The sequence below is a fragment of the Oenanthe melanoleuca genome, chromosome Z (genome assembly GCF_029582105.1).
Source record: "Oenanthe melanoleuca isolate GR-GAL-2019-014 chromosome Z, OMel1.0, whole genome shotgun sequence".
NCBI classification, from domain to species: Eukaryota; Metazoa; Chordata; class Aves; order Passeriformes; family Muscicapidae; genus Oenanthe; species Oenanthe melanoleuca.
This window is the reverse complement of record NC_079362.1, coordinates 75,134,330-75,157,525: the sequence shown is the minus strand read 5'-3', so window position 1 is coordinate 75,157,525 and position 23,196 is coordinate 75,134,330. Positions and strand designations below refer to the sequence as shown.

Here is a 23,196-nt window from a genome sequence, read left to right as displayed (position 1 = left end):
CTTTGAGCATCACCATGTAAGACCACTGGACGACATGGGCTGGAATATTAGAAAGGCAAGGAAACACACCTTACTCTTATGAACAAAGAAGAAATGGAAAGGTTTTGTTTTTCCAGCCTGAAACTGTCTCTTAGCTGGTGGACATTTTGCTCTTGCTGTTCTCACTTTCAGTTCCTGCTGCTCCTGAACTGGAAGTGTTATCACAGAATCACAGAATGGTTTGGTTTGGAAAGGGTCTTAAAGACCATCTTGTTCCAACCTCCCTGGGATGGAAAAAGATGGCAGGAACACCTTCCACTACACCAGGTTGCTCCAAACCCTGTCCAACCTGGCTTTATCACTGAGTTTGGATTCCCAGCACTGCCAGAGATGTTTGTTTTATCCTCTGTTTAATAAAAAACAATATTTAGGGCAACAGTAATTTTAAAAAAAAAGAAGCAAGAAAAGTGGAGGAATTTATCACTGGGAGGGGAAAGGAAGCACTCTTTTGGGATGCTCAGCAAGGGGAGGAGAATGGGGGGACAGCCTATAGTTGGCAGCATTGCTGATGAGACCAGAGGATGTGTAAGAGGATGTGTCAAGGCAGGGCAACATCCTCCAGCCAAGCATTGTTTGCTGCTGTCTCCAGGACTTGGATGCTGTGTTTTGAATCACTATCAGGCCTGGCAAGCTGTAGGATAAGGACCTGAAACAATTCTCTAAGCCTCACTCCTCACCTTCTAGTAGTAGCTCCTCTGTTCCCAGGAACCACCAAAGCCACTTGCCACCATCATTTTGCATTTTCTTGTTTAAATGTGTGCAGCAGGAAAAGATGAGGCTGTGCAAAATGAACATGACAGGGGAGGCAAAGGGAATGGGGACTTGTTGGAAACATTCATTCTCCAAACCCAGATTCTGACATATAGCTACACACCAAAACACCCAGCATGATAAAATCCCGAGCCCAAGCATGCCTGGGGGATGCTGAGGGTGCTCAAACTGCAGGTCCCACGGGACCATCCCTCTGGGTGCCACCACAGCAGTCAGGCTCACTTGGCTGGAAACAATCTGGTACAGAGACTTGTGACTTAGCTAGAAAAACTTAAAACAAGAGATTTCCTGCTGGTGAGCACAAGAGCATCCTCTGTATGCTATGAGCCTGTGTCCAAATAAAGCCAGGGATGGGCAAAGCACATGTTATCTCTTTTCCCCCCTTTCCCAGGGAGTAAAAGGAGTGCTTCTCTCTCTATCCTTCTACCCAAATCCCATCTTTAGGCTGATGCTGGCACGTCCATCTGCCTTGGCACAGGAGGTGATGTCCCTGGCACCTGCTTCTCCAGGGTGCTCCTGTGTCAGCAGGATGCTTCACACCCTGATAAAATGACTGGGGAGTGTGGGGTTTGTGGGACGAGTCCCAGGCAGGGTGATGCATCACAGGGTCCCAATAAGCCTCCAAAATTCCTTTCCCCGGGAGAGGTGAAGGCAATCAGCTAAGAGCAGGGCTGGGTACAGCAGGGTGTCTGCACATATGGGGAGCAGAGATCGTCCAACCCCATAACATCCCAAAATCCCCACCCTGGGGTGGCTGTGGCAGCCTGAGCTGGACTTGGGCTGGAGCAGGCAGGAGCAGATGGTCTGTGAGGTGGGTGTTTGGGCCAGTTGAGCCCCTGGGCTGACAGGAACATACTCCCACATCCCGTGGGTTTGAGCCTTTTGGGAGCAAACAAGAGTAGGAGCTGATGCCAGTTCAGTCCAGTCTGGAGAGGTCTCAACACTGAAGTGTCCCCCTGCCCTTTCTCACCTCTCATCACTGGATAAATGGATTTGAGGCTTTGAAACAAAAATTATTTATGCTTTTTCTACCAGGACCCCCAGCATCCTCACCCACCAATGGCTGGGGGCAGCCAGGAGCCCACCCTAGCAGGAGGCTGCTGCCTGGCTCTGTCCCAGGGCTGCAGGCAGGATGAAGGCAGGCTGAGCAGTCTGCAGTCTCCACCTAGAGCCCAGAACAGCCTCTGCTCTGCACTTGAGCCCATGCACAGGGTGTGCACAGGGTCCTAACACCCCAACTTCCCACTCTGAACTCAGCTGTGATTTTAGCAGGCAGCAGCAGCTCGGCCAGGGATGCTCCTGACACTCTTCACCACAAACACGCAAAAATAAGAGGATGGAGCCTCTCTGATGGCCCCACCACCACTGGCAGATGCCCAGGGCATCCACTGCCTGGAGAGACAATAAGACACCAAGTAACATCCCTGTGGTCCCATCATGTGCTGGAGCACGGGCTGGTCCCCACCGTGGCTTTGAAATCCTGGGCCCTCCAAAGGTAGAAAGAAGCCAGGAGAAACCACACATATGTTTATGGACTAAAGGCAATGGCTATTTCTGCACAACACATCTGAGCATTGCAAAGTAAAAGGTACAAAACCTTACAGCACATTGAATTAAAATAAAATATGCCAATCTTTAAACTAGGATTTGTTTTAGAAAATTCATCCTGCTTCCCATCAAATTCTCAAATACATCATTTACTGATAGTCTGAACAAAACACCTTTCCTGTGCAGAGCCATGAGTGTGGCTGCATTGGGAAGACTCTGGACCCCAGAGACCTGCACAGCAGTTGGGGCAATCCTCTTAGCATACCCTCTGATGCCCACAGCTACATCAGTGGCCCTTTGGCCACCTGCAGCTGCAACTCAACACGATCCCCAAAACCCATGCCTGGGCTCAGCCTGAGGACTGATATGCAGTGCAAACCCACTGCTTGTTTCATTTAGGGTCTGGCTCAACTATTCCCAGCTCCCAGTGTGTGTTTGGCACCGCTCCTGTCCCATCCCCTCCTTCCTCTCAGTGCAGAAATGCCCTTTTTTTTGGAACTACGTTAAAACCTGACATCTTGGGCTCCATTAACCACTCCCTCACCTCACCACCACCCTCCAGGGAGGTGCTGCCGAGCACTCCCTGGCTCCCACCACATTCCCTGGCCATGGCAAGGCTGCAGAGGAGCCGGGTGTTTCCTACAGCCCCCGTTCCGCTCGGGAGAAGTGGCAAGCTGCAAGCACGCAGCCGGACATTCAATCCAGGGCTCTCCGGTGACTCCCAGCCCCGCACGGGACCTGTGTGCCAGCGGCTCCTGGAGCCTCCTGTGGCCGAGCCCAGCGCTGCTCCACGGCTTGGTGGGGCTGGGGGTAAAAGCAGGGCCAGCTCCAAGTGATGCCCAGCCCTGCCCTTCACCTGCCAGCTCCCCGGGCTCCCTCTCCTGCCTGCTGCCGACACTTGCACGGGCTGTGTTTGGCCCCGCATGACTATGCAAAAGAAGGAGGAAAAAAACCCCAAACCATAGCAAGAACTAAAACAAAACCAAACAAAACAAAACAAAAAACAAAACCAAAGCCAAACAAACAAAAAAAAACCCAAAAAACAAAACAACCCAAAAAAAAAAACCAAAAAAAACAAAAACAAAAACAAACAAAAAACCCCCCAAAATACCGAATCAAATCAAACCACACCAAACCAAAAAAAAACCCCACCAAAATTAACATTGTCTGTTATATAATGCTAATATATATCATTACCAAATATATATATAAATATTATAAATATGAATAACATCCACGCACTAAGAATATATATCAACGTATGAGCAAAATAAGAAGTGACTGAATACAAGAATCAAGTGATAAAAATCGTATGATAATAAATAATAAAAACAAAATAATAAATTCACTGGAAAAAATTGGAGGATGTCTGCAGAGACACAAGTGCTGGCAAAAAACAGGGAATGTGTCTCCTTTCCACTATTTTTCTCCCTGCTTGAGAGCAAGAGGATGCAGCAGCTGGGGATGCTCCTTGGAGCCACCCACGGGGCTGCATTCCCCATGCCCTTTCAAGCACTACATAGATATATGAGTGTGCATGAATTTAGAACTGCCTTTGAATTGCCTGGGCGTATAGAAAATAAATCTCTTCAAAGCTACACAGACCTTTTGCTGGGGAGTCCCAGAGTGATTTACAAAAGCAGGGCGGTTTGATGTTTATCAATATCAGAAATGTAAGGGAAGAAAGGTTTCCAAGCTCTGCAAGTTACTGCAAACACCTAAATGAAGGTGTCTACACAAGGGCAGCATAATTTGCTATTTCTGTACTTGTGAGGAGCTGGCATCCATTCTGAGGCTCACCACAAGATGCTCCTCATCTGCACAGATAGCCATGGAGAGCAGCTCGTGCCAAGGAGTTTTCCCCAGTGAATCTCCACCTCACTGGGGGAAGAGCTCATCACACTCCTCAGGAGGAGAAACCAAGGGCTACAATGCTGGCCCATGTGCAGATCTTAGAGATGGATGTAGTGCTGCTCTGTGGAGTTGAGCCCACTGCTGTGGAACATGAGCATAATCTTGTATGGCTTTAGAATACTCCAGGGGCATTGGGACCTTTTTTCCCACATCTCTCAGTGAAGCAACCTCTCTGATGTCTGCTGGGCAATGCCCTTTCAGGGACAAGTGGTACTACTCTGTTTTATGTGCACAGATTGGACCATCTGTAATTAAATGATGTTAAAAACAGCAACAGAAAGAGGACTGGTGGGTTTTTGCAGTCAGTGCTGGACATGGTGTACAGGTCAGATACTCTCCAGCCACACTTGGATCCTCCTGCCTCCACTTCTGCCAAACCACAAACTGTTCCTCACCAATAATCATGTTGAGAAGGGGAAAAAAAAATCTGCCTTTCAGCATTAACCATTAATATATTACTTAGAAAAACACAGAACATCATAGAACTGTTAGGGCTGGGAAAGACTTCTAAGATCATCGAGTCCAACCAAATTCCATGTCCCAGTTCCCACAGTATCCACCCAGTGTCTATCATTTCAACTTAAAGCCCTACAATGCTGAAAGGGCTGCTATCACTGGGAGGTTGTTTGCTCGGACTAAAAAGGCTACAGGACAGGAAGAACTTCAGCTCATTCCTCCCAAATCCTCACGCTCAGCTTGGCAAACCCTTCACACTGCACCCACATTTACTAAAGGGAATCATTCAGCTCTCCAGTACCTCATATCTACATCCCCAGAAATGCATCAACCTAAATCCTGCTCTTCCATCCCCCACCTGGGACGACAGTAACATGTTTTTGGCCACCTTCCTGGCTGAGCCCCTCTATAAATGGTCACACCAGTCATCTCAAACTCAACTAAAGCCACTGAGACTGAAGTAAAACCTCTGCCAAAACCCACACTATTTATCTCAAGGATCTGGAGGGGAAGCCATACAAGGAGGGGCTGAGGGCATTGGTTTGCTCAGCGTGGAGAGGAGACTGAGGGGAGACTCACTGTAGTTACAACTTCCTTGTAATGTGCAGAGAAGGATCAGGCACTTATCTCTGCTCAGTATGACCAGGGACAGGACACAGGAACGGCTGGAGCTATGCCAGGGAGGGTTAGCTTGTGTATCAGGAAAAGGCTCTTCCCCCAAAAGGTGCTGGGGCACAGCCCCAAAGCTGCCAGAGCTCCAGAAGCATTTGGACAGTGCTCTATTGGGATTTGTTGGGGTGTCTGTTCAGGGTTGGGGTTGGAATCCATGATCCTTGTGGGTCCCTTCAGGCTCAGAATGTGTTTCTATGAAATTTCTACATCCAGACCCAAGCACACACTGAACCAAGGAAGGGCCATTTCTGGGCCATCAAGAGGTTGCAGTAAGATGATGAAGAAACCCTGTGTGGGTGTGCAACTGGGTTTGCCGTTGGGAATGTATCAGGATGTGCAACAGTGCGTGCAATAGGGGTGCAATAGGGTAGGCAATAAGGCAAGCCATAGGGTATGCAGCTGGGTGTGCAATAGGGTATTCACTAGGGTATGCAATAGAGAATGCAATAGGATATACCATAGAGTATTCCTTAGGGCATGCCACAGGGCATCCCACAGAACATACAATAAGGTAAATCATAAGGTATGCATTTGGGTGTGCAACAGGGGAAGCATTAGGGTGTGCAATAGGATGTGTGTTAGGGAATGCATTAGGATATTCCACAGGGAATGCTTTAGCATATACTATAGGGTATGCCCTAGGGTATACCACAGGGTATGCCATGGGAAGTGCATTAGGGCATGTAATAGGGTGTGCATTAGGATGTACCACAGGATATACCATGGGAAGTGCATTAAGGTATGTAATAGGGTGTGCACTAGGATGTACCATAGGATATGCCATGGGAAGAGCATCAGGGTATGTAATAGGGTGTGCACTAGGATGTACCATAGGATATGCCATGGGAAGTGCATTAGGCTCTGCCACAAGATATTCACCAGGGAATGCCGCAGGGTATCCAACAGGATATGCACAAGGGTACACCACTGAGTATGCATTAGGATATAAATTTTGGGATGCATTAGGGTGTGCAGTAGGGCATGCCACAGAGTATCCTATGACGTACCAAATGCAGTGTGCCCTAGGGTGTGAAATGGGATATACATCAGGGTATGCCACAGGGCATCCAGCAGAACCAGCCCTGCTCCTCTGGCACCAAGGCAGTTCCATGTGCAGGGATGCACCAGGCACTGGCTCTGGCAGCAGGCCAGCGGGCTCTGCTGCTCTGTGTTGGGATGTTCATTGCGTGATTTTCGGGGTTTTTTTATTATTATTAAAAGAAGGTATCAGCCTTCTGTTTGATGTGCTGTTGGCTGTGGTTGCCAAGGGGAGCAGTGTACAATTACAGCCCCAGTGATGTCCACTCTAATAATACACTTGGCTCTGCATAGCTCAGATGCAGACACAGATCTGCTATAAAGAGCATAGCTGTTCCAGCAGAGGAGCACTCCAACTTATGTTACATATGAAGGGTTTGTGGCACATTGCTTAACACCCCCCACACTGGAAAAAAAAAAAAAAAAAAGCCTGGGCATGCCAGTGAGTGAAACTTTGACAAGCAAAAACCTCTCAAAGGAGAATTACTTTCAATGTATTAAGAAGGTATTTCTAAAGGCATGAAGAACTTGTGTATGTGTCCACTAAGATGTTCTTTCATGTTCCCAGACATCCAAGCTCCCTGGGCCCAGCTCACCCAGGTCCATCCCAAGGGCTCACACAGCTCAAAATTGTTCCTGCTACCAAAAGCCTAATGAGGAGAAAATCAAACCCAAATCACAGAACCATAGGTTTGTTTACGTTGGGAAGGCCTTCTAAGATCATTAAGTCCAACCATTCCCTCAGCACTGCCCAGGCCTCCACTGACCCACGTCCCCAGATGCCACATCCACACAGCTTTTAAATCCGTGCAGGAATGGTGCTTCATTCACTTGCTTGGGCAGCCTGTGCCAGGGCTGGACAGCTCAGATGCCAAATGATCCTCCCAGTACCAAGCTCCTGCATGGCAGCTCTACCAGCTGTCCATACCATGGCTCCCCTTTCCACATCTCTTTTCCTGAGAGGTTGGCAGCACCTAAATTCAAGACTTAGCCAAGATTCTGGACTAAAACATGGAGCAAAGCATAAATTCAAACCAGAGTTTTCCTGATGGACCCCCTTAGAGGATGAAGTGGACCATGTTGGCTTTAGGGAAGCACAACACTCCCATGCTGCAGCACTGACATCTCTTTTGGGATCAAAACAAGTGCCCTGAGAAAAGCATGTACAACCCTTGAGCATGAGCACCTTGTCAACAGTCGAAAATAGAAGAGGAGCCAGGTTAAAGAAACACTTTACTGCCAGTTTTGCAGGAAAAAAACCCCTTGCTGCTTATTTTAAGGTCCAGCAGGGTATAAGAATGCTCTCTACAGGTACAGGAATGCTGTCTGCAGGTACAACTCAGGCACCTCAACGGGTTCATGCACCAATTCCTGAGGTCCTCTGGTGGGGGTGAGCTGTTGCCATCGCAGTCCTGAGGGAAAGGGACAAACAAGCCCCTAGAAAACAGGAGCATCTGCCAGGAGCAGATGGGGGGGCGAGCGGTGCAGCCCCAGGCGCCAGCAGCACGGGGAGGGATCACGCTGATCCCGATTTATCACACCCCGGCACAGTAATTCCCCAGCTCGCCGGTGCCCAGCAAGCCGAGCTCCTTACGCCCGGGGATCAGATTAGTCTGAAAGGTGCTAGAGAGACACAAATCCTGCTCTGCAGAAAGCGTTTTATTAAAGGTTTGTTTTTCTTTTTTAATTAACGGTAAATTGTCTAAAAATGGCTGATGGAAAATATCTGATGGTAGAAGGACCAGACTGTAGCTGGGTAATGTCCTATCATGAATAATATAAAAATATTCTAACATATATATATATATATATATGGATATATAGTAATATATATCAATGTATTAATATATCATACATTAATAGGATACTCACATTACTCTGCAGCATGACATAATATTCAATATGCTTTATTAAAACTGATAATATATTGTATCAGTTCCAACATGCCATACTCATATTGATAATCAACCTCCTTATTTCACACTAATGCAGTTGCAATGACTCTTTTGTGCCTCATACCTGGCTCTGTCTCCAGCCAGGGCTATCAAACCTGAATACCTCAAGATATTCTCAGTTTGGGGCTTGATGGAAATATTTACGAATCAGTTTGAGTGGCTCTGATTGTTTCATTTGGAAAATGAAACAGTGCTTGAAGGAAGTCAAAACCCTTTGCTATCAGAAAGGAAATGTTAAGTTATTTAATTTCGCACAACACTTTGCTTTTGACCTGTAGTGATCTGTCACCTTTTGCCCCATCAAGACATTTATAAAAGATGTGCAGTTTGGGGCTGAACAAATCCCTTTTGCATATTTCTCTGCTCCTCAGCACATGAACTTGGTCACCCACACACCCTGCTCCCTCTTTGCACTTCATTGCTCCCCAGCTCTCCACAACACTCCCATCACACTGTGACTGGCTACACGCTCCTGGGAAGCACTTTGAGTCTCTCTGGAGATAGGAGATATATTATTTATTCTACATTCATGCTGTGAAGAGCTGAATGGGAAGCCACTCTGTCTTGCAACAGGATGCTGCAGTGTAAATCAGTTTACTGGGTCTGTTCGCATGGGTGGAATTGCTGGGGCAGGAGAATAAAGCAAACTGGAAGCATTCTCCCTAACCCAGGACTGCCATTAGAATCAACTGTGGGCTAACACCCTGCTGCTCCCTGGCCATCATTCCTGGGATTTATTCTGGATTCCTTAGTTCGCTCAGCCTAACAAGGAAGGATGCAAGAGTGACCTGCTATGGGAAGAATGGGATGCACAGCAGGTTTAGAGCCCCCTCCAGCCCCTTGATGCTAATTCTGTGACTGGTTCTGTCTGCAATTTCCATTCTGATTGATAATCTCTTTGGAAATAGTCACCTGGAAAGAATCACCACCTGGTGCAGGTAATGGGCAGATGTGAATGCTGGCCAAGGGCTTTGCAGGGGGGAGTGGGCACGGGGAGAAATGTTGTGTTTGACACACACACACAGAGCAATCAGAGAAACAAAGCTGGACTAGCCACTGTGCAGAACTACCAGATACAGATTTTCATTCTTTTATTTTACTCCTCATTTCCCTGCTTGCTGTGTTGCCCCAAAGCCAACTCAATGTACAGGCAGCCAGCCACAGCATCCAAGAGAGCATCTCCAACAAGAGCAGGAAGAAGAATAAGAAGATGAGTCAAAAACTGGAGTGGTGCTGAGCAACAGACTTGTGTGGAGAGCAGAGAAATTAAATGTGATCTCTGCATGTCCCACACATGAGACATTTGTGTGAGGGAACAGCCACATGAAAATGCACTTATATTAAGGATGGAAATTCGTGGTTTCAACTCTGTCTCCAAAGGCAGAAAATTGGAGGTGCATATGACAGCCTTCCAGAAAACAACTGCCCTCTCTGATGGTGGCACTGCAGTAAAACACTCTCCTCTCAGCAGACCATGGGCAGTTGAGGACAGCCCTTCTCATCATCCAACATTGTTATAGAGTCATCCAGATTGGAAAAGATCTCCAACCATTAACCTCACGGACCAGTTTTCCATGAAAGAGCTGCTGCTTTTTACTCTCCTCTGCAATTTTGCTGTCACTGATGGTTTTGGAGCAATAAACAAGTCACCCAGAATAGTGAGAAAATACACAATTATTTCAGTTTTGTTTGCAATCAGAAACCAGAATCAAGCCCTTCAGCCAGGTGATACAGCCAAAAGCCCGCTCAGGGACCACCTTTGTATCTAAGACCATCAGGGACTTGTCTTGGTGCTGTTGGTGCTGAGATGGACCCTCCACTCTAACAGCCTACACTGAAAGACTCTCCCAGTTCTTTTCTTTCCATGCTATGGAGATGCTGCCTCAAGCAGCTGACTCATTACTCTTGTGAAATGCTACACATCCATGTAGAGTTCATGGAATGAGAATGAAGAGGACCTTGATAATGCCCTCAGTGTCACATTATCTGTGGTAACCATTAAAAATGTGCACTCATCAACTGGGCTCAAAAGGAATTTGTTAACAGCTCAGCTCCAAATAAATGGTAAGACCAATTGAGATGATGCCACAGGTATCTGAGCAACTAACTTCATCTCATTACCTGCAACATGTTGAGGAGCAGACTCCTGAATTTGGTTCCTTCCACCATGAAGAGGGCCATTTTGTCACACAGCTTGGCTGCTGTGGAAGCAAAGCTGCGGTCCGTCACCGCTTTCTGGTAGATGGTCTTGACTATCTCCCCCAACATCTCCTCAGAGTTGGTGGAGTTCTGGGCCTCCTCCATGAAAGTGGTGAGCTTGGAGTCAACGTCACTGCTGTTGTTCCTCATGCTGTTGAGAATTTCAATTAATTTGTCCATTTTATTCTTTTCAGGGTCGGTGGTTTCCACCGTGACTTCGTCCTGGTCCGTGAAAAGGGAAAGACAAGGCGTCTGTTACACAAGGAAAAAACAGATATATATCAGCCCATGTCCTTGCACAAACAGCAAAGGGGGAAGGGGGATTGGGAGGACATAAACAGAGAGAAAAAAGACAAAGCATCTTTAAGTGGCACAATAGTATAACCTCAGCATTGGAAAGCACAAGCGCATGCATCTTGCCCCAGCAATGTTCCCTTTCTCCATTTCCCACACCCCTCAATCCCAAAGTCCTACCCCTCAGCTCATAGAGAAGATGTGCTTGAGGGTCCTGAGCCAGGATGCCAAAGTCTGACTACTTCCGACTGCCTTTGGCATCAGTTTCTGGTGTCTGTGACATCATGACAATGGACATTTTTTTGCTTCTTTTTAGAAAGTACACTGATGTTTGCAAAATCTTCAAACAGCAATCCCACAAAAAAAATCTCATATTTATACTTTAATATAAAATACTTAAATACAAATATATTTACATATATCTAAATACAAATAAGTATTTAAAATATATATATAATGATGTAAATTGAGATCAAAGAAGTAACATGATCTCAGCATTCAAAGAACTCTTGACTTTTCCATCTTTCGCCTGTTACGCTTTTCACTTCCCATCATTACCACAGAAATTATTGCTTCTTTTCAACATTTCATTATGCATTTGTTCCTTTTTCCCCAGGGTCAGGCATGCATCCTGCTAGTTCTGGTCTGCTCTCTTCTACCCCTCCAGCTCAATCTCATACAATATAAACCTGTAGCAATTTTTTTGACAAACCCAATCCCTGAGGGAGTTGTCCAAACCTCCCACAGGGAGGCTGGTTGTGTTAACAACACCCACCCAAGACTGGGTGCTGATGAGATTTTTATTCTTACAAGATTCTAAATTTCTGAGAAGAGCATTAAAATTAATACTCTGAAAGTCTCTACTATACTTCCATTGCTTTAAAGAACATAAAAATAACTAACAAAATCTCTTACTCCCCCTCATGCCACATCCAGAAATAGTAAATGCTCATGCATTCAAAGGTATACATTTCCAACATGCACTCCCATGGAATTGTATATGTTCAGGTTATTTTTGCTCTGTATTTTTGAAATCTCATTAGAGACAACCCCATGGATGCTTTTTACAGTCTGACAAAAGAATCTCAAGAGAAAGCATCTGAGTTTCATAGGGGGCAAATGGAGATATCATCTCCAAATTCCTCAGAAATCTGTGGCTGAATATTGTTTCCAAAAAGGATTTCTCCTCCGTCACTTGCATGCAATACTTTTGTTATTGTTGGGTTCTTGGAAGGAAGGGGGGAGATAAGGGCATTTCAATTCATTGCAAAGATAAATGGATATCAGCTTTAAAGCAGCAGAGTCCAACTATTCAGCACTCAGGAGTCAAAGTTTGGGATTTAGTTCTGCAATTGCAGAGAAAATTTCCCTATTTTAGATGTTTTTTTTGTGAAGTGACTGAGCTCTTCAGACCAAGAGGGAGCTCATATGTGCATCAGCCTTTCCCCAAGGAAAAGGTGAGAGTTCCCAGTTCTTGGAGAACTCAAGCTGGTAGCAATCTCAACCAAGAAGTCAAGCTCACTTATTTCAATAGAAGGCCTCCTGAAGAAGCACAAAGACACCTCAAGAGAAGTGCTGACACTGGGGGATTAAAGTAAACTGGGAGCATTGATGGAAATGCCCCTTGAGTCCACCCCACCCTTTGCACGGAGAATGACTCAGAAAAAAAAGAGCAACTCGAGGAATGACACCTTTTCTTTTAGCCTCCTCCTCAGCCTGTCCTTAGAAGACTGGAGCAGGTTGATCTTGGGCCTGTCCCCGGCGCTGTCCCTCCGCTTGCCCTCGGGCTCGGGGGTGCCCTGCTGGGGCTGCCTCTCGGCGGCCTCGGGGCCGCGCGGCGCCTCGGCGGGGACGTGCGCCGTGCCCGCCGAGCTCTCCTCGATTTTCAGACTCTCAGTCTCTTTGGCGTTTCTGTGCGTGTCTTTGTCGTTGGGAGAGTGCTTCTGGTTGTGGTGCCATCGCCGGTTCTGGCTGTAGCCGTGGTGGCCCGTCCTGCCCGAGGAGTGAGGGGCTTGGCCTCCTTGGTAGAGTTTCTGGTGGTCCCTGTTATGCTTGGTGCCGCCCTGCTGATGATCCGCGTGCTGCTGGGACTTGTTCCCGCTGGGAAGTCTCTGCTGTCGCCTGGAAAGTCAAAGAAAGTCACTGAGAAAGCCAGCAGGGCACAGAAAAAAAAGTTTTTAAACTCCTTTTAGCTGGAAACCAAACAGGTTTTTTGGTTTGGTTGTTTGTTTTTTTTTATTTTATTTTGCAAGGTGAATGACAAAGAATTAAAAAAAAAAAAAAAAAAAAAAAAAAAAAAAAAAAAAAGGTGGAAGAAAGTTAAAGAAAGTTCACCCATTCCTTCATGATTCTGTTGGGCCAACACATTTGTTCCACCAAACAGCTTGGCCCTTGGCAGGGGACCACAAAAGGGGAGGCAATTTCTTGTCATCTAACAACTCATGCTTCTTAATTTATTTCAGTGACAGTCATATTTCAGCTGGAAGTTTTTGTGAAGTTGGACAACTTGACTTTGGTTCCCAGGAAAAAATTTCCCAGGTTTCTGTGTTGAATTCTCTCAGGTTTCTTTGTTACTTTCACACTAACCAGGAAAGACAGCAGCAGCAAGTCAGGTAGGCAAGAAATACCAGGAGTTTTTTTTTTTCTGAAGGCTTTAGAGCTCTTGATACACCTGACCTACACCTTCTCCTCCTGCCTGCCAACATGGCACACTGCTGCATGGGTTTGCAGTGAGCTATTTTAAGTGTATCAGGAATTTCTAAATGGAAAAAAAAGTTAACTAAAAAGCAAGATACTCAGTAAACTGGTAATCTGCCCACACCAAATGGTTTTGTTGGTCTTATTCACACACATCCTTCAGCACTGCTACACCAGGACAGGACACACACATGGATGAAAAGAGGATCATACTTGGCTCTCCAGGACCCACAGCCTCCAGGCCTGTGTATACAGAGCTCCAAATGGGTAACATGGAAACCCAACAGCCACAAAGAGGAGGAATTGCCCCCTGAAGGGTTTACTTGAGAAACGACAACATCTCAGAAAGAGTGAGCGAGCCCCTGAGCGCCGGCCGTAACCGGTAGTCGAGATGGCAAATCCCCAAAAAAACAAGAGTTGAATGGAAGAAATGCTTTGGCAGTCTGAGGCATCTCAGATTTCCAAACATGCTGCAGCGTGGCTGTCCCCAGCGCAGAAGGCAGAGCTGGAATGCCATGATCCAGGATGTGCCTAAGATGGAGACAGTCCTGGCACTGGCTGCTTCCACCAGGGCTGGATTTTCACCAGGGTTGCCCTAAACATGCTGGCATCCCCTGCCTGTTGTCTCTTTGATATTCTTGGCTCTGAAAGCTCTTGGGATGTTTTTTTACAAGGCTGCTGGGAGCAGTGCTTGAGGGTGACACAGGACATCACCCCAGTATCAGCCCTAAAAACAAGGAAACAACTTTGAGTACTGTGGTGACCACAGTGGTTTGACTCTGGACTGGCTTTGTAGTCATGATACAAAACCTGGTCAGCCTCATCCTTCGTCCAAAACTCCCACCCCAATCTGAATGAATAGCAGTGTTTACTTTCAACCCATCCCACAGCAATTAGTTTTATTTTCATCACTGGCACTGCTCAGCTAAGAGAGCTCGGATGAAGGAAGCAGCCATTCACAAATACATTTCAATGGTCAGCAGTCTCCAACCCTGCCTGCCAAAGCCATCTGCCCAGGGAATCTGTATTCCTTGGCATCCCCAGGAGTCAAAACCTGTTTCTGAGGCCAACTGACTTTTAACCATAAAAAGAGAGGGCTCGTGTTAAACAAACTCAGGACGAAGAGGTTTGTTCATGGCACTGGAAGGAATTTGTGTTTACTTTCAGACCACCAGATCCGGTTTTCTGAGATATTCAGTGTGTGGTGTTTGCTTCTGTTTCTCCTTCTTCTTCTTTTTTTTTTTTTTTTTTTTTTTCTCACAAACTGAATAGCATGGAATTAAAAAAAAAAAAAAAAAAAAAGGAAAAGAAAAAAAAGGAGATGGGAAAAGCTATCCTGTTTGCTGGAGCCTACAAGCATTTTATGAGTACAGATTCTCCACATCAAGTTTTCCTGGCATTTCTTTGTTTCCTCTCAGTAATGCAATCACATAAACCGCTTTGTAAAGAGCAATGCTTATTAAAAGGGGAATGTCAAAATAAAAGTTAGTTAAAAACCTTATCTGGTACTAAGCCCCCACAGGCCCAAGTGTACAAGAGTTTTGCTTTCTGTGGTTTTGCTCTTCTCCCAGACATCTGAGTTTAACTGTTTGGTTGCACTTCAAGTCTCAGCTTATAAGCTAGTCAGACTGCAACTTTATTTAATTTGAAAATGTTGCACAGAAATTACAGAAGTTGCACAAAGACACGCTGTAATTTCAGAAGCAAGGGAAAATGCCTGGAAATGAGCTGGGAACCAAAGTTGGCCATAAATTCCTGCAAGAAATGTATGCAGGGGCAGTTTTTTTCTAAAGATATGATGATATTGTAAACCAAGCTCTTAATGTTTAAGGGCTATGAATGAAAAAAAGGTTTAAGATTAAAAAAACACCTAGTTAAGCCAATGTGGAATGTGCAAGATTGTTCATTTTGGGGCTGTTGCAATAGGATGGGGGAGATGGGATGGGATCTCCTCCACAGCACATCTAAAAGGTTATGCCTCCAGGGCAAGGGGCAAACACAGACCAAAGCTCTGCAATTACTGGCCAAAATAGTGGAAAATATCAGAATTAAACAAAAGTTTTGGGAAAAAAATTGCATGAAATAGAAGGCAAAGGAAGGAGAATAGCAAATAAGGAGCAATGTCTGTGACTTGGCAGCAGTCAGGGGTCTAGACAATCATCCAGCATTCAGGCAAAGACTCGTTGTGTGTTTTTATCTTCCCAACACCCCAGCAAAGAAGAACAGCCAAGAAGAAATAGGATCTGCAGGGAAGAAGAGCCAAAGCAGGGAGAACAGGGCTCAGATCTTAAAACTTTCTTGGCTTGCACAGCATCTCAAAGCCTGGGAGGTTGGGATGACCAATGCTTGCTCTCAGGTGTGACCAAGGTGCTGGGGACACAGAGAGCCCCAGGAAAGGACAAAATGAGGACCTGGGTGTCCTGCCACACTTCCACTGTGGTTGTTGGAAACAGCCTTGTGCTTCTTCAAGGGCAGCTCTGTAGGTGATGGCAGCTAAAGGTGATGTTCCAAGATGGTGCCTTGGGGTATGTGCCAAGTAAAGGGAACCAGGCCAGGGAAGCACCCAAATGCACCTCCCAACTCAGGCTTTTAGGTCTGACATGCTGAAGGGAGGAAGCTGAAGCTTGAATCACACCAATACCACCAATTAAAGCAAGAATTCACCCCAGAAAAATGCTGCAGTTACTGGGAAATCCTTCCTCTGTCCCCCTCTGCTCATCCTTAGCCTTAAGGATGCAGTGCCTTGTAGGGAACCATAATTTAGCTACAAGAAAAAGCATCTGGACAGTACAATGGTTTCTTATCTCTTGACTCCATTTAACATTAAATAACTATTTTCACTTCAAAGGCCAAATTCCAATTCAGTTCAAGACTCCCCCTGACTTCAGTGGGATTTGGCCACCAGACAAAATGGAAACTAAAGAGACATTGAGAGTCACAAAGAAATTGCAAAAGTACTGAAAACCAATGGGAGACAGTCAGGGCTGCCAAGCTGGAAATAGGATGGTATTGCTTCTGCTATTGTTTCTCCAACCATTTTTTTATTTAATTAACTAAATGAGATACCTTTCAACGGAATTTAGATCTGACAAATGTCTGTTCTGTCGGAGAAGCCTACGCAAACAAATCTAAGGCTTCAGCTGTCTTGGTGATTACCAGCCTACGTGCTCAGAAATACATGATTCCTGCAAGTTTTTACTACACCGTTTACTCCCAAAGAGAGCAGCAGGAAGGCACAAGTCTGGGGAAAATAGCTCTAGACACGTGGACAGCTGTGGTCTAAAACACAGTTGCTCTGTCCTGTCAGCCTTGCCCATATCCCCATGAGTAAGATGAGTCTTTGGAGAGCCCTCACCATTTGTCTGGCATGTGGGGAGCTGGAGGACAATGTGGGGCTGCATTCTCCTGGTGAGTGCACAGAGATCTGGGTAAACAAATCCTACAAACGCTGAGAGGTGAGGAGTCACATTAGAGCACTGGTCCTGTGAGGGGCAGTTGAGGGAGCTCAGGTGGCTCAGCCTTTAGAAAAGGAGGCTCAGGAGGGACCTGCTGGCTCTGACAGGAGGATGAAGCCAGGGGGATGTTGGGCTCTCTTCTCAGGGAATGAGAGGAAACAAGAGGAAATGGCCTCAAGCTGTGCCAGGTGAGGTTTAGAATGGATACTGGGAAAATTCCTTAATTGAAAGGGCTGTCACGCCCTGGCACAGCTGCCCAGGGCAGTGGTAGAGTCCCCATCCCTGGAGAGATTTGAAAGCTGTGTGGATGTAGCATCTGGGGACGTGGGTCAGTGGTGGCACTGGCAGTGCTGGGGGAATGGTTGACTAGGGGATGGTCTAAGAGGGCTTTTCCCATCTAAACTATTCTGAGATTCTATACATTGCCAGTGGCACTTAAGACATTTACCCCACAATGCAGAGCACCTTGTATGGCCAAACAGACTGAAATCCCATCCTGGGACTGAGAGACCAGGTCTCTGCACATGCTGGTTCCTGCCCTTGGAGAATCTGCCTGGATACTTGCCCTCAATCTCAGCCAGCTTCCCCATGGCACAAACTCTCCAGGACACCATACCTCCTTGCAGAGCAGAAATTCTGATTTAGTCCTGCTTTTGTGCAGAGCAGAATACCTGGTGGGCATAGCCAGGGCCACCCAGTAATTAACAACTAATACGGACCTGCAGACACTCAGTCAAGAGTTGAGAATGAAGAGTGATGCCAAGGTCAAGCATTCCCCATCCCTTGCATCCTTCTGGTGCTTGAATGAGCACATTCCTCACTGCATTTGACAATTTCTCTGCACCCTTCTGTCTGCTGGGGCAGGGTCTCATCTCTGTGTGAGGATCAGGAACATAATGCTAGGTCTTGGAAGCATCTCGTGATCAGCCTTGCTATCAACCTGCCTGTAACTAATTAGCAACTGTTGTTGCAAGGGATGGATTAAGATCACAGTCATAGAATGGTTTGGTTTGGAAGGGACTTTAAAGATCACTCAGTTCCACCTCCCTGCCACGGGCAAGGACACTTTCCACTACATCAGGGTGCTCCAATCCCCACCCAGGCTGGCCTTGAGCACTTCCAGGATCTGCACAGGAATGGACTCTGTGGGACCTTCCATGCCCATGATGACCCCAGATCCCTCTTATCCACAACACCCCTCAAGGCTGGGGGAGCAGAGCATCCTCAAGGAACTCAGCAGCTGCTCCTGCAAATAGAGGACTGGTGGGGCTCACCCTGTGGGATGTCAGGCCACCTCTCTCATCATCTTTCTGAAAATCTCAACACAATCTTCCATTGAGGGAGGGAAATTAAAAAGAAATCTCTTACAATCACCACCAAAAGAGTAAAATTCTCATGTGGATTATGGGGCATGTGGGTTATTCCTGGCTGTACTATCTAGCTGCCCAGGAAACTCAGCCTGAAGAGGGAAAGGGCAGGAAGAAGCAAAAACCTCTGAAACATCCCCTGAACAAACTCATGTCTTCAGGCCCAGTCTTTCTGAACTAAGCATATTCCAGCCAGACCACAAACAATTGGACTGGTATCCTGAAGCAGGCACTGCTGGAGAGGTTTGGGCATGGCAGTACTACTGTGGTCAGAAACATCCATCATCACTGGCTTTGACCAACTAAGAGCACTGTGGTCCAAACTGGAGGGACTGTAGCATCCCAGTTAGGACCTGGTGAATTTTATACCATCTGAAACTGGTACCAAGAGGTCTGGGGAATATTGTTATTATAATGAAGGAAAAGGTCTGAATTTCTATTCTAGAGGCCTGACTTTCACTGGAAGTACTCTACAGCAAGCCTGGCTCCATCAAAGGCACTCTGATGTTTCACATGCATGGATAATGGTAACTCAGTACTGCTTTGATGCAGGGTGCATCACAGCCCAGCCCCAGCCATTTTCTAACCTTGCTATGGCTGAGAATGGGAAACACTCAAATAAGCTTGACAGTTCCACACAATTTAATCAGAAACCTCAAAACCCCACAGAAAGCAATAACCACCAGTTTCAAGGATGAAGAACACAGGATTTGTGTTGTGTTTTCCCTTTGGCTTTCTCTCTCAAACTGGTTTCACTTGGCTCCAGTTTCATTTTTGTTTGCATTTTTCTCAGATGAGAAGGGAACAAGATGTCATGTTCACTCCTGAAAACAAAAATGAAATTATTCACACTTCTTTCATGCCTTTCTGTCACCAGGGATAGAGACCACCCCAACTGCTAGACTGAGCCCACGTCATCTGGACAGACACGGTATCTTGGAAGTGCAGAAAGTCCACCTGTCAAAATGGTGGTGATCAAGATTTAAAACCATCTTTGAACAGCTGAGATGAAGTGCATACTTCAAGTCTTACATGTATGCATCTTTAAAAACATACAGTGAACGCCAGAAGACAAGCACAGCCAACCAAAACAACACTGTGAGGGGAGAAAATGTTTGTGATGAGGCTCAGAGTCTCTGACTGCTGGGAAAAGCATTATGAAACCCTCGTGTGAGTTGCCTCCATGAGCACAATGCTCTTTGCCACCACCTTGGTCCTGAGGTACAACCACTGCTGACAACCCTTCCTTTGGGCCTGGACACCACATCTGCCTTTGTTTGCTAAAGATGATCTTGTTTGCTTCTCTGGAGCATAATTAGGCTCGCTACAAACCAACATGGTAGCAGTGGTTTTCATAATGATGGCTGTAAAACACCAGCACAGGTTGCTCAGAGAGCTGGTGGATGCCCTACCCCAAGAAACATTCAAGGCCAGGTTGGACAGGGCTGAGCAACCGTGTTCTAGTGGAAGATGTCCCTGACCATAGCAGGAGATGGGACTGCATGAGATTTAAAGGTCTCTTTGAACCCCAGCTATTGTATTAATGTGATTCTGCATCTTTACATCCAAAATTCCCACTGATTCACAAGGAAATGGATGAATGATGAGCTTCTCCCAGCCCATTCACAGGAGCACCAGCCAGCTCCTGTGCTGCAGGAGCAGAGACAGTGCTGCTGGGCTGAGGGGCCATGGCACAGCACCCCTTGGGATGGGCTAAAAGCACTGAAAAGCAAACCTCACTACTGCTGAAGCACAAGGAACAGGGAACAGCCCTCTCACTCTGCAACGCTTGGCTGCACCGCCTGCCTGAGTCAGCTATTTTCTTCCAAGCCTCATGGAAATGAATCTTCAGAAAGAATTTAAGGAGCTGTTTTGCAACACCAGCTTGGGAAAGACATCCCAAGTACAGATGGCATGTGAGATAGCTCTGAAACAGCTCCTTTATGCTTTGCTGGATCTCCCACAAATCAAGAGGGATGTCGAGACTGAGGCCCTTGCTGCACAGAGCAGGAAACCAGGGAAGGCACCTCCTGGACTTCAAGGCTGACTGCCCGGACCAGTGTAGAAATCACTGCTGTGATTTCTTGGAGAAATTGCTTGGAAATAGTTCTCTTCGTAAACTACATTACTTGGAATTACGTTGTTGGATTCTCAGGACTGTAAACAAGATAGCAAAAATTACATAAAAACCATCGGAAAACACAGTGACAAGGCACTGAGTCCAGTTTAGACAAAACAGTTTAAATTAAGACACGACCACAGTACACAATGTTTCCCAAACATAAACGGATCCTGGACTACTGGTAAGAATGTGGCTTGAATGAATATGGAATCATCTTTTACTACTTTGCAATAAAAGAGCTTATACTTCAGACTCCAGGCTGCCTCCTTTAAAAATACACCCAGGCTGATCAGTTAACCCGAGATCTGATAATCCCTCCAAGAGATATAAACTTTAAACCCATGCCAAGATGCACAGACACAGCCCACCACCATCCCCCTGTGGTCCTGTCCCCCAAGACACATCCTAAATAGTACAATGAGCCCCCACCTGCTGCCTTTGTGTTCAGCTGTCTTTCCTTAGACCCTTGTGCCTCTTTGACCTGAAGCAAGGAGACATCCTAGAGTTTTTTTCTTTTTTTTTCCATATCCTATTTATACCAGTGCTTTCTAGTGAAGAAATAAATGTCTTTCCTGTAGGAGCTGGGGCAAGATTTGACAGGATCTCCTGACAGCTGTCCAGACATATGAGATGACCCAAAGTCAATGGCAAGCAGTTACTTCCGAGACAGGGGTCCAGTAAAACATCAATCCAAGCTGCAGAGATGCTTTGGATTTAGGTGTGCCAGAATCCTTTCTCAAAAACATTAAACTGAATTCTATAAACAAGATGCAGCAGCGTATAGCATTTAATGTAGAGATTTAGGAGCCAGGATTGATCTGAAAATTGATTTATTACATCTCAGTGACAATCCTAAGCTGTTTCCCGAATGTTTACTTAACTCTGTCCTACTGTCAAAAGAAGAGTTCATAGAATTATAGATGGTTTGAGTTGGAAGGGGCCTTTTACAGGTCATTTAGCCAACCCCCCCACCCTGCAAAGAGCAGGGTCACCTTCAACAAGAGGAGTTCTCTGCTCCTGACCCCACTCCTGCCTCCTCTCTCATACTACCCCTAACACTCCCACAGAATCACTAAGCTGTGCCAGGGTCTGATTCACTCCCAAAATTTAATTTCTCTTGGATGAGTTTTCACTTGTCAGTTTGGATGGGAACACACTGCCTGGGGAAGGCACAGATCTGGGCCACCTTTCTGCAGCTCTGATGTCACAGAGCTGTTGGTCCTTGCTGCTTGGGGACCCGAACCCCCAGCTTTAATCAGGCAATTAGGAGGATCCACAGCATCTGCACAATGCTGGGAATGGCTGGAGCAATGTTAGTTTAAATGAAAGAAAGAAGCCTGTTGTCCACTCGTGCCCTGAGGCTGTCACGCTAAATAAAGACATTATCAGAGAAAGAGCAGAGACCCAGTGCCTTCATGCCTGTCAATGACCCTGACACCTTCTGAATCAATCTAGGGACACTCTCTCCCACAGATGGTCCCTTGGAGACAGACTGCTGTGGCTTTAGTAGGAATAAATGGAAACAAAACAGTTAACAAATACCCAAAAATAGACCACAGCTAACTTTTTTTTTTTCTTTTTTAATATGGAGATGAAAAATCCCCGGGTGATTTATGTGTCAGCAGAGATATTAGCTGCATATAATAGATGCAATATTTTTAATACTAATATTTTGGGCTGAGACAAGAGCCGGAATGGAAAGTATTTCCAGTGCCTTGACTTCTTTATTTTGCAAACATCAGTTGCTAACTGGGGTCAGACAGAAATATTGTTTCTGCAACAAGAGCCCAAACAACTTAAGCTGGCAACTTCTTCACACACTAACCATGCCAGGAGGCCCTGCAGAGCTTCAGCTTGTTGCTCCCTCCCAGGTCCCCAGGGCCAATGTCCCCAGCTTGGGCTTGCAGGGAGAAGGAGTGGGTGGAAGATGCTCTTCTGCTGAGAGGGTGACTACTTGCTGAGACCAAAAACTGGAAGTCACCACCCAAACCATGCAACCACACCACTGAAGTGCTGCTGGACTTCTTCAAATTTGGGCCAGTTTTCATTGAATGACATTGTATGAGACAGTGGGTGCCATAAAGCCTTTTACTCATACCCACTGAAAATGTCAACCTGTGCTTGCCCTTGTCTCTGAGCTCAGTTGCCAGATACTCTGGGGAGCAATTTAGCAGCAGGAAGCCCTGGGTGCTCACTCCAAGGCAGGGGCACATTTATATTTGAGGATGGAGAGCATGAGGAAGAAACAAGTTATTGCACTTCATATTCACTCCAGCAACAACGCCTCCATGAACTCACGGTGGAAAACAAGGTGTAGATGGATAAATCCACTTCCAGTGCTGAGGAGCCGTGCAGGAAACACTCCACCAAAGAGAAAGCCATTTCAATAACAGATCAGTTTCCTAGAGCAGAGGAACCTGACGCTTTATTTCCTTCCCTCAGTTCTGGCTGGCTGAAATAGCATCACGTAGTCAGGCGTGTTTGCACTGTGTGACACTGAGAGAAGCCCTGCAGGGGAGGCTCACGGGTGGCAGGGCTCACACACAGGAGGATCTGGTGGCCACAGGTTCACTGCAAGGTCTGTGGTGGGGGAAGGTCCAGACTCTTTCCATCTTCCCACCTCGGTTTCCTCACAGCCAAAGGGGAGATGCTGAGAGCAGTCCTCTGCC

General features: G+C 46.3%; 1 protein-coding gene across 3 annotated transcripts in view; it reads right to left on the bottom strand.

Moving 5' to 3' along the window:
• CTIF (cap binding complex dependent translation initiation factor) overlaps window positions 1–23,196 on the bottom strand; it is a 144,648-nt gene that overhangs the window by 29,617 nt on the left and 91,835 nt on the right. For 2 of the 3 annotated variants that reach the window (XM_056514025.1, XM_056514027.1), the window contains 2 exons: window positions 12,578–13,007; window positions 10,515–10,844 (listed from right to left, as the gene is read on the bottom strand). In XM_056514025.1, the coding sequence (XP_056370000.1) occupies window positions 10,515–10,844; window positions 12,578–13,007 (760 nt within the window). The remainder of the gene's footprint in view (window positions 1–10,514; window positions 10,845–12,577; window positions 13,008–23,196) is intronic. The other variant, XM_056514026.1, reaches the window with a different exon arrangement.